At 47.6% G+C, this 11,880-nt stretch overlaps 1 protein-coding gene across 1 annotated transcript; it reads left to right on the top strand.

The window, feature by feature from the left end:
• The first annotated feature begins 1,558 nt into the window (after positions 1–1,558).
• SNX11 (sorting nexin 11) lies at positions 1,559–10,711 on the top strand. The gene is made up of 6 exons (XM_056863617.1): positions 1,559–1,603; positions 2,509–2,595; positions 5,992–6,092; positions 7,719–7,817; positions 8,973–9,185; positions 10,534–10,711. Exons 1-6 carry the CDS (start codon positions 1,580–1,582, stop codon positions 10,709–10,711), a joined length of 702 nt encoding a protein of 233 aa, XP_056719595.1. The 5' UTR covers positions 1,559–1,579.
• The last annotated feature ends 1,169 nt before the right edge of the window (positions 10,712–11,880 follow it).

The raw sequence follows: 11,880 nt of genomic DNA, 5'->3' as shown, positions 1-11,880 counted from the left end.
TCCCAGAGGTTTGAAAAGAAATTATCCGAGTACATCCAAGTTCATATCCATCACAATGCTCGGCACCCTTGGAGAAAAACAGGAGTATTGGGCAGCTCTTCTTAAGAAGAGGGTGTGGGAATCAGATAAGAATTGCTTTGCAATCTAATAGAAAGTACTGCAGAAACAATTAGCCAGCCAGAGCAGCTAAGCCTGCCTGTTTAGATATGTCTTGCCCTTACCTCAAGAGGACAGGGAAGCACTGAAAAAAATTAATGGCGTAAACTATTCTGTGGCTTTTAAAAGTTCCTGCTTTAAACTGGAGGCGCTCTCTAGTCCTATCCAAGAAGGGCAAGAGTCCAGTAGCACCTTAAAGACTAACAAAAATATTTTCTGGTAGGGTATGAGCTTTCGTGAGCCACAGCTCACTTCTTCAGATACAGCTAGAATGTGAGCTGTGGCTCACGAAAGCTCATACCCTACCAGAAAATATTTTTGTTAGTCTTTAAGGTGCTACTGGACTCTTGCCCTTTTTGACTACTGCAAACAGACTAACACGGCTACCCACTGTGACCTATCCAAGAAGTTAGCTAAACCAGGATTCAAGCACCCATCAAATTTCTTTTAGATACATGTATCTAAACAAACATGACACAAACATGTATCGAGACAAACATGACACCAACATGACATTATTTCCTTCTAAACAATCCAAAGTGTGTGGATGTTTGATTCAGATTTGGATTCAACTTAATGGATGCAGTTGGAAGTTCCTTTTGTGTGGTTACTGCTCCTTCAGCTAGTGTGGTGTAGTGGTTGAAGTGGAGGGCTAGGATCTGGGATATTCGGGACTGAATCCCCACTTTCAGTTGGCTTGCTGGGTGACCTCGTGGCTGTCACCCTCACAGGATTGTTGCGAGGATAACATGGCATCCCTTTCTGTCTACAATCACGCTTGCCTTCTTCAGCATTTATAAGTCCTTGGATTTTAAAAAATAATAACGTCTGCTGGTTGATTCATCGGTGGCACCTTCTTGGTTTTTTGCTTTATTAAGTGACTGATTGATAAAACACTGCATCCCTTTTTCAAATATATATATTTTCTCAGAATGATGAACTCGGCATTAAGTATCCCATCCCTGCTTTTCCTGCATTTTGCATTCATTTGCAGAAAATTCCCATGAACCACATTGTACCTTATTTATTTAGCACATTTTAATCTTTTCTCCAAGGAACACAGGTGTATCCATTTTATCCTCACAACAAACCCCCCCTCCCACTGGGTAGGCTGAGAAACAGCAACTGGCCCACGGTCATCCAGTGAGCTTCCATGCCAGACTGAGGATTTGAACCCGAGTTCCCCAGTTTTCTCCAAAACCCAAACCTTCTTTTACAGTCGGCTCCAGTTTTGCTTGATAACCATGCTGATAGCATTATAAATGTCATCAGAGCAGGTCCAGCCATTAAGTTTTTCTTTCTGAAGAGGACTGCACTAGACGAACACCTAATGAGCAATTTCCTCTTCAAGGGAACATCAGCCTGTGTTAATGTATCCCTTTTCCTCCCTAACAGATGCTTCCCCTTGGGCCGTGGATGTAGGATGTTAGAACATCAGGACCAAGAGGTAAGCCCTGGGGCAGTGGCAAATCTGAACACCTGACCTCAGCCAGGTGACCTTAGTTATCCTTTCATCAGAAATGGGTATGGTCTAAGTGAGGAAGAGATGGGCATGCTCAGCTGAGCTCCCTGGGTGGCAGATGGAGAGCAAAGCCACCCTGGCTCATGTTCTTCAGTCACTAAAGCGAGATGACTGTAGTAGTGGCTTGGGCCTTTCTTTTCTCAGGCAGCTTCCGTGAGGGTGTTTTTCTCAGCACTGGATCTCCCTTTGGGGTCAGGAAGGAATTTCCCTCCAGGCCAAATTGGCCGGGAATCCTGGAGGTTTTTTTGCCTTCCTCTGGGCATAGAGCAGGGGGCACTGGGGGAGTACAGTTGTGGAACTCCCTGCCCCAGGATGTGGTGATGGCTGCCAACTTGGAAGGCTTTAAGAGAGGAGTGGACATGTTCATGGAGGAGAGGGCTATTCATGGGTACTAGTAAATAAATAATCGTCATGTTGCATTCCTATTCTCGTATCAGCGGAGCATGCTTATTACATTAGGTGCTGTGAAACACAGGCAAGACCTTGCTGCTGCAGATGTCTTGTTTGTGGGCTTCTTAGAGGCACCTGGTTGGCCACTGTGTGAACAGACAACTTCATGGTGGGCTACTTCTGAGCTCCAAGCAAAGAAGGCTGTTGACTTCATGGTTTGTTTGCGAGCTTCCATGGGGGAGTCTGGCTGCCCTTTGAGAAGGAATGCTGATTAGGCATTTGGTCGAATCCAGGGAAGCTTTTCATAATGTGTCTGTCTGTGGATTGCCTTCTTCAAGATGGGTGGGTTATCTCTCTTACCACAGACCATTGGAAGACTGGGGAGCCGTATTGGGGTGGAAATGTTTGAATAAGACCTTTTCCCCTACCTTTACTCTTAGGAGCTGACCACCGTGCGGGTTCAAGATCCTCGTGTTCAGAACGAGGGCTCGTGGAACTCCTACGTGGACTACAAAATATTCCTCCACGTAAGTGTGGAAAAACTGAACTGCTCCAACTGGAGGAAGTTCAAAGCAGAGCAACTAAAACTATTGAGAAGACCCTTTCTGTGCAAAAAGTCTCCAAAAACAACTGGTGCTTTTGGCAGAATAAAATAACTTGGTAACGTACTAATTTCTTGTGAGAAGAGGGTGCTTGAATTGTACGGAATAGAAGAAGGGTTGGTTTTTATATGCCAACTTTCTCTCCCACTTAAGGGAGACTCAAACCGGCTTACAATCACCTTCCCCTCCCAACAACAGACACCCTGTGAGGTGGGTGGGGCTGAGAGAGCTCTAAGAGAACTGTGACTTGCCCAAGGTCACCCAGCTGGCTTCGAGTGTAGGAGTGGGGAAACAAATCCAGTTCACCAGATTAGACTCCGCCGCTCATGTGGAGGAGAGGGGAATCCAACCCGCTTCTTCAGATCAGACTCCACCGCTCCAGACCACTGCTCTTAACCACTACACCACCCTGGCTCTCATCTCATAATTTTCTTTCCCCAAAATATGAAACCTTGGTCATCTGTTGAAATGGGTAAGGAGTGTGTTTAAGGCCATACTGTGTCATGTGACAAAACTGGTCTGTGGAACTCATTGCTGCAGGTTATGAGGTGCACTACCATAAATTGTTTTTTTAAAAGGATAGTTATGTATTGACTTCGTTTATTCCCGACCTTTCTCCCCAATGGGGACCTAAAGCTGGTTACATCGTTCTCCTCTATTTATCCTCACAACAACACTGTGAGGTAGGCTAAACTGAGAGTGTGTGACTGGCCCAGGGTCACCCAGCATACATCACAAAAAAACCCGTTTTACCAGCAACAAAGGATTTTCAGAAATATACTGAACAGTTTTTTTCCTATTCCATTTCTCCCCTACCCCCCTTAACTTACTCTTTATAGTCCTGAGAAGTCCGACCGGGTGCCTAAGGTATATTATGGTTCCCAGTGGAAACATGGGGGTATTTGACCCCACAGGGATTCCTAATTGAGGACAGCTGAAATCTCATACGAAGGAGGCCATGATTAAGCTTGCTCATTTGCTTCTTCATGTGCCATTACAGTATGATCCTGGCTTTGATAAATGATTGAAGTCAAAATGGAGGTATCGTGGTTGCTGACTTCTTAATTTTCACTCCATTGAAACATTGTGGAACCAGATGCAGCTTTCAAGTAAACCTCAACCAGTGTCGTCATGCGGTATAGTTTTTCCTCTTTGAACAAAAATATTTTTGCTGTATTTTTTAACATATTATGATATTTAAAAAACAAAAAATTATATACTGAACAGTCCATATAGATCAAGGCCACAATAAAAAACCAAGCAACCAGAGCAGGAGGAGAATGAAAGGCTTAGCTGGACGTCTGAAGGCCAGTAGTGAAGGTGACAGGTGGAATTACTAGGGGAGAGAGCTCCCAAGATGCAGCATCGTGCCTGATAAGATCCCTTCTCCAGTTACTGCTCTCTTTACTGCTGTTGGCCGGGGTACTTGGAACAAGTGGATATGAAGGGGAATAGATCGGGCATGGTTGCTAGCGCCCGTTTTCTGTTTAGATCTGAGTAGCTCTACTATAATTGTAAGCAGCGTGGGATAAGGCCATTGTTCTGCTGGCACTGCAATCCTAAACACGATACACTCTTGTAAGCCCAAGAGTTTAGAAGGGTATAGCTCTGCTGAGAGCCAGCATGGTGTAGTGGTTAAGAGCGGGGAACTCTAATCTGGTGAACCGAGTTGGTTTCCCCACTCCTGTACATGAATCCAGCTGGGTGACCTTGGCTAGTCACCGTTCTCTCTGAGCTCTCTCAGCCGCACCTACCTCACAAGGTGTCTGCTGTGGGGCAAGGAAGGGAAGGCGATCGTAAGCCGGTTTGATTCTCCTTAAAAGGTAGAGAAAAGCAGCATATAAAAACCAATTCCTCCTTCTTCTTAACTGCACTGTGACTTCCCTTTACAAGAAAAGGGCGCATCAGCATTTCATCTCTGCTTCCTTATACTGCTGTGTCATGCACACCCGGAAGTCCAAGGGCATCATTTTTTTTTAAATCTCCACATTTTTGTTTATTGTTGTTTTATAACTGTAGATCAATAGAGTGAAATGCACACAGTAGATCAGTAGAGTAAAATGCAAAGTTTTCCCTGACACAAATAATTTTTTTAAAAAAAGAGAGATGAACTTTGGAGTTAATAAACTGATTAATCGAAGGACAATCATTAAAAGCTTTATACAGAGAGAGAAATGGAAAGAGATCTAATTGGCTTAATGACAGAGACTATTAAAAACGTCATGGATCGATGCAGGGTACCTGTGTGGTGTAGTGGTTAGGAGTGATGGACTCTGATCTGGAGAACTGGGTTTGATTCCCCACTCCTCCACAAGATGTCTGTTGTGGGGAGAGGAAGGGAAGGAGATGGTAAGCAGGTTTGATTCTTCTTAAAAGGTAGAGAAAGTTGGTATATAAAAATCAACTCGTCTTCTTCTACATGCAAAACGGGCCGGGTCGGATCCTTTCCACTAACCCAAAACAGTGTTACATAGACAGCAGATCCAGATTTGCAAGAAGCAGGAGGTTTGTCTTTTGCTTGTTTTCTCCTGTTCGCCGCATCCACCAGTGTGGCTTTTTGTCTTGGGGGGTGGGGGTCACCCTAACCTCTACCACCCGCAGGCAGCCATTGGGAGAAGGAAAAGGCAGGAAAGTCCCACTAGTGCCTTCTGGTGGCAGGGCATGGTCTCCCAGTTGGAACATGCAACCCACTGGGACTTTGCCACGTGGGACATTGCAGTCTGCACGAAGTACAAACCAAAACACTAGCACATTAATGGGATACCGTTTGGGCTGCCCTCAAAACCCGCACGGACCACAAGCCACCCCAAGTGGTTATGTGGGAGAGACAGCAAAGCCTTTATTTATTTATTTTATTTATTTTTTAGACTTATAACCCTCCCTCCCCAGCAAGCTGGCTCAGGGCGGGTGTGTGTGTGTAAAGTGCCTTCAAGTCGCAGCCGACTTATGGCGACCCCTTTTTGGGGGGGTTTTAATGGCGGGTAGCATAATTAAAAACACAATCATTATCAATAATAAAACTCTAAAATCCTAACAAGATGGCACGCAGATTCTAAACAAACTGTAGGCACTATACGGTGGCAACCCTTCAAGTTATATTATTCCCACTCAAGGCAGGGAAGTGCGGGGGAGGCCAGTAAAGATGGTATAAGATGATGTAAGCTGATATAAGCAGCTGTCAGCCTTTAGTTGGTCACCCTATTTCTTTTAAGCCAAGAGTTTATAGTTCTGGTTCGGTTTTAATGTAGCAGCCAGCAGAGGGAGCCAGAGTAGAAAGAGACTGGGGAATCCTTAAGGTATGTTCTCCTGTCTTTTATACAGACCAATAGCAAAGCTTTCACTGCCAAGACATCTTGTGTGCGCAGACGGTACCGGGAGTTCGTGTGGCTGAAGAAACGGCTACAGAAGAATGCTGGATTAGTGTAAGTGTGAAATGGCAGCCTTATTTTTAAAAGAGCCTGCTGTACCCCAAAGCTAACTGTTCTGAAGGGTCAAGGTTTCACCCCCTTAGTCTAGAAACCTCTGCATCCAAGTGGCTCTGCCTTTATTCCTCTTATAAATCTCGCTGGTGAACATGAAGTTTGATGAAACTAGGGGAGACTTCTTGCGTGTACGTGAGTGGGAGCTTCCAGAACGTGCGCAAATTGCGTGGCACTGTTGCCCGCGCAAACCAAAGCAGAGTCACACCCTTCGAAGTCCACCAAAGTCAGTGTACTTGGAAGAGGGAAATTCTGCTTAGGACTGTGCTGTGCACAAAAGTTGAGACAGCCCAAACTTGTTTTGTAAGAAGTGAACGGGCTTGAAACTGGTGGTTTTGCACAGATAGTTCACCATCATTTGAATTCCAGGGGAGGGGAGTTTTGATTTTAATCTACCTGCAAAATGTCTTCACTGTAAATTCTGAGTCTCTTCTTCCTCCTCCTCCACCACCACCACTACTACTAAAAGGTAAAGGTCCCCTGTGCAAGCACCGGATCATTCCTGACCCATGGGGTGACGTCACATCCCGATGTTTACTAGGCAGTCTTTGTTTACGGGGTGGTTTGCCAGTGCCTCCCCCAGTCATCTACACTTTACTCCCAGCAAGCTGGGTACTCGTTTTGCCGACCTTGGAAGGCTGAGTCAACCTTGAGCCGGCTACCTGAAACCGACTTCCATCGGGATCGAACTCAGGTCGTGAGCAGAGCTTGGACTGCAGTTTACCACTCTGTGCCACGGGACTCCTACTACTACATGGCTTTTAAAATGGTTACAAGGCTATTCTTCCTCATTGGCCCTTGACTTGGATTGGGGTGTGGTAGAAGAGGGATTTGACCCTTTTCTGCCCCCCAGGTGTTGTTTCCCTAATGTTGAACAGCCCCCTGGAACTATTTGTTTTGTACAGGCATCTGTACAGGACCCTAATGGGACCAGTAGCCCCAGTTAGGGAAAATGGCAAGGGAGGCTAGATTATTCCCCCCCGCCGCCAATCCCCTGCTATGTCTCTTAAGCCAAATCCCTGAATCTGTTATATACTGATAAACATTTGGGAAATCCATTGTCCAGCATCCCATCTAATTTGGTTTGGACTTGACTGGTATAGTCCAAAGTTCTCAAGACTGACATGCGGAGGATCTGAGTCCTTGCAAGTCATCTGGCATGATTTTAGCAGGTCAGCTCTGGAAAAGCCCAAACAGACACGATGAAGATTGTAGGTCTGCGAAAGATAAACTGCCAGTGCGTGTTTCCCCAGCTGAGATCTGGGGCATACAGGAAAGGGAGGGGGGTGCTTAACCAACCCCTGCTTGGTTTGGTAATCAAAACCAGCCTCCCAACTCATGTTTATTAGCACTTCCAAGAGGAAAAACCCCTCTCATTGAAGGTGCAGGGCTTCCCACGAAGCCAACCAGAACAAAACGGCTGATAAAAAGGATAGGCTTTCAGAGGGATGCTTTCTTAGTAGTGCACAAGCCCAGGGGTAATGCTGAGAAGCCACAGACGCTTCCCCTCTCTCCCCTTTCTCTCTTGTTCATGCGGGATATCTTCCTTGTGCTTCTCCTACCCTCCAGGCCTGTCCCAGAGCTTCCTGGGAAGTCTACTTTCTTTGCTGGCAATACGGATGAGTTCATTGAGAAGCGAAGGCAGGGTCTGCAGCAGTTCCTGGAAAAGTGAGTGGAAAACGGGGTGGCAGGTGCATGTGTCACTCTGATTTTTCTTGGGAGAATGGGAGGGAAGATGCTGTCAGGCACCTTCTAGAAGGCAAAGCGGGGAAGGCAAGACTGTTGGGTTCCTCCCAATCCAAGGGTCGTATTCACCACCCACTTGAAGCTCATGAACCTGAAGACGCACCTTTGTCACTCCAGGGACACATTGATGGGTATCGTAACTAACTGTTATCCTGTGCTGTTCTTTGCTGATCTTCTGTTGTTGGTTATTTTTTCCTGAGATAGAGCAGAGCTAGACTTATGCACAAGCTAAACAAGCTACATCCCGACCTGGATGCCCCAGACTAGCCTGATATCCTCAGATCTTGGAGGCTAAGTAGGGTCGACCCTGCTCAGAATTTGGATGGGAGAGCACCAAGGAATACCCAGGTCGCTATCCAGAGGCAGACCACCTCTGAACATTTTATCAGAGCCAGCATGGTGTAGTGGTGAAGAGCATTGGTTAGGAGCGGTGGTCTCTAATCTGGAGAACCGGGTTTGATTCCCCCACCTCCACATGAGCGGTGGACTGAGAGTCAGCGTGGTGTAGTGGTTAAGAGGTGGTGGTTTGGAGCGGTGGACTCTGATCTGGAGAACCAGATTTGATTCCCCACTCCTCCACATGAGTGGTGGAGGCTAATCTGGTAAACTGGATTTGTTTCCCCACTTCTGCACGTGAAGCCAGCTGGGTGACCTTGGGCTAGTCACACTCTCTCAGCCTCACCTACCCTCACAGGGTGCCTGCTGTGGGGAGGGGAAGGGGATTGTAAGCCGGTTTGATTCTTTCTTAAGTAGTAGAGAAAGTTGGCATATAAAAACCAACTCTTCTTCTAATCTGGTGAACCAGGTTGGTTTCCCAGCTCCTACACATGAAGCCATCTGGCTGACCTTGGGCTAGTCACAGTTCTCTCCAAACTATCTCAGCTCCGCCTACCTCACAGGGTGTCTGTTGTGGGGAGGGGAAAGGAAGGTGATTGTAATCTGGTTTGATTCTTCCTTAAGTGGTAGAGAAAGTTGGCATATAAAAACCAACTCTTCTTCTTCTCCTTCTCCTCCTTCTCCTTCTTCCTTCTGTCTCTGGGTTTTGTACACCTCTGATTCCCGCTTTCCTTGTTCTAGAGTGGTACAAAACGTCGTGCTCCTTTCCGACAGCCAACTGCACCTCTTCCTGCAGAGCCAGCTCTCCGTGCCTGAGATTGAAGCTTGTGTCCAGGGATTGGGGCCTCTGAGCGTTACGGATGCCATCCTCCATTACGCCATGTCTAACTGCGGCTGGGTACAAGAGGAGGATGGCCACTCAGCTATCCTGGCTAGAGGGGATTTGGGTGGCAGGTAATTGGCGATTCCCACCTCTCTCCCCCTCTAAGACCAAAGGGTTATCTGTAGGACAAAACCAGGTAAATAATACCCCTGTCTGCCCCTACTTGAGCCCTGCTTGAATTAGTATCATATTTAAAAAGGATCCCTGAGTCAGAGCTGAGTGGCCTGGCCTGTTACACTCACAACAAGCCTGCTGTGTAGGCTGAGAGTGACTGTCCCAGTGAGCATCATGGTTGAGTAGGGATTTGCCTCTGGATCTACCCGGTCCCAGTACAAACCTCCAGCTGCTACACCACACTGGATCTCCAGACTTCGGTCTGGCAATGGTGACTCTGCTCAGGTATGAGATGAGCTGTACAGAGCACTGGAGCTCATAAACTAACAAACCAGTGATGCCCAGCACGATAGCTGTGGCACCATGGCGGCTGTCCCCAACATGGCACCCACCAATGTGTTTTCTGGTGCCCGCTTCCTCCTTTTGCAAAGTACATTTTCCTGAAAGCAAAGAGCCAGTCCTGGCTTCCATCCTAACTAGAGCAGGAGATGCTTCAGAAGGACTTGTCCTCTTCCTTGTTCCTCTATAGCAGGCTTGTCCAAACTGCGGCCCAACACAAAACCGTAAACTTACTTAAAGCATTATGAATCAGCTATCATTAGTGTTAGTGTATTTTATGTGTGGCCCAAGTTAGTGTATTTTATGTGCAGCCCAAGACAATTCTTCTTCTTCCAATGTGGCCCAGGGAAGCCAAACGATTGGACGCCCCTGCTCTATAGTATTCCATGCCATGTCTCCCGTCTCCCTTGGCCTGTGGTTGCCTTGAGTCCCAGCTTCCTTTGCTAGGCTTCCAGCTTTTCTGTAGTAGATCAGTCGTAGAGGCATCTCTCTTAATCTCTCTCACTTTCTTCTGCTCTCCCCTACCCCTTTGATTGCTTGGAAGATTGCTCTCCTTTTGAAATCTGATGGGATGAATTTCTTGTTATCCAGTGTCCCCAGGGTTGCTATTACAACTGATCTACAGCCGACAGAGATCAGCTCACCTGGAGAAAATGGCCGCTTTGGCCATTGGACTCCATGGCATTGAAGTCCCTCCCCTCCCCAAACCCCGCCCTCCCCAGGCTCAACCCCAAAAACCTCCCGCTGGTGGTGAAGAGGAGCCTGGGAACCCTAATTGTCCCATGTTCAGTCTATGACTGGATGAGCAGGGGTGTTGCTGAAGGTCTCTTCTGGCTGGGGCGGCAATTCAGGGAGGTTGACTCCAGGAAGGGGTGGAGGAATATGCTTAACCCGCTCACAGAGCTATTCCGAATGCATCGTTTTCTTTTTGCCTTGAAACCCAACGCTCCCTTTTCTCTACCCCAGCTCTGAAGGAGGAAGCCATCTTGCCGGAAGTGCTTTTGAGCCCCTCCCTCACTGGAGCGATGTCAGCATGGACGACAGCCAGTTGGAGAGTCCAGATTCCGAAGAAGAGGCACGCCACCAAGCAGGGTTACTCCAAGCTGGCTCCATAGCATCAGCTGACCGGGTCAAGGAACAGTGAGAGTCGGAAGAGCCCCTTCGAGACGCAGTCAGAGGCGTACGTGGACTCGGAGGCTCTTTCTCAGCAGCCGTGCTGCCTGCCGGGCGCTAGAGGGCAGGCTCCGCTGCGTCTGATCCGGTGAGCCAAAGGAGCATCTGGTTGGACCAGCCAGAGCGCTTGGGGAACTGAAATGAACAGATGACGCCTGGGGATCCCGGCATCACTCTAAGCGAGAAGCAATTCTGCTTTTGTGGCTCGAGCCTTCCTTATCAGAAAGCCGGCTTCCTGCAAAGGCTTTCCCGGTTGAGCACTTCTTTCCCCCCACCGCTACAGAGCCATCCCATTGGACAGGAATAGGCTACTGTTTTGGATACTGTCATACACTGTCTCTTCTCCCTGCCTGCAGAGCTGTAGAAGACAGCTGCGCTTCTGAGAAAAGCACAGGCTAGTAGGCATGTTGAATGGCTCGCTTGGGTTTGGACTTCCCTCTGGTGTGGAGCCACAGAGCGTACTTGCAGGCCGTGGATGCCAAGCCTACATCTGGGTTCCCCTGGCAGAACTGCGTACAGTCGGAATGAGCGCCTGTCCCCCCTTCCCCCGGCTCATTAGCGTTGCACTTGATTCTTCCGAAGTCTGACTAAGAAGAACATATTAATTACGGAGAAAAGAAACTGGGAGGTTATTTTGCAGTCATCTTGCATGCCTGATGCATTTTCTGGGGGAACAGTCCCTTTACTGGCTACGTCATTGCATTGATGGTGACATTCAGTTTGAAATGGGATCGAGGGGGGGTGGGAGAGAAAGGGTTCATGGAACCCTCCCCAAGCTCTTGAAATAAAATTACCTTCCTTTATACCCCCCCCCCCACACCTCTCGATCTTTAGTAGGGCTGCTGACAATCCTGCACAGTTGTTACCATGGAAAATCTCCTAATGACTTCCTTACTATGTTCGGCTCCACATTCCACTTCTAAAGGGCAATGTGTGTGTGTGGGGGCAGACATTAAAGAGGGCTCGCCCTCTTTTCCTCCCTCCTAGTTTAGCATGTTACAAAAAAGGGCTTTGAATAGTACCTGTGCAATATTTTTTTCCTCGTTTAATTAAAAAGGGTTGCAAGTTTCTAGTCCTTGGTATTGGACGGGAAAACAGCAGGGCAGTTTTGGCTGGAAGTGGCAAGATTTGTTTGGGATT

This window comes from Euleptes europaea, chromosome 18 (assembly GCF_029931775.1).
Source record: "Euleptes europaea isolate rEulEur1 chromosome 18, rEulEur1.hap1, whole genome shotgun sequence".
Classification (NCBI taxonomy): Eukaryota; Metazoa; Chordata; class Lepidosauria; order Squamata; family Sphaerodactylidae; genus Euleptes; species Euleptes europaea.
The sequence above is the reverse complement of the archived record's forward strand: the minus strand, read 5'-3'. Positions and strand labels throughout refer to the sequence as shown.

Excerpts from the sequence above, each read along its gene's own strand:
- SNX11 (XM_056863617.1), top strand. The coding sequence starts at position 1,580 with ATGTTAGAACATCAGGACCAAGAG. Across the intron at positions 1,604-2,508 it reads TAGAACATCAGGACCAAGAG|GAGCTGACCACCGTGCGGGT; the intron begins GTAAGCCCTGGG and ends CTTTACTCTTAG. Across the intron at positions 7,818-8,972 it reads CTGCAGCAGTTCCTGGAAAA|AGTGGTACAAAACGTCGTGC; the intron begins GTGAGTGGAAAA and ends TCCTTGTTCTAG.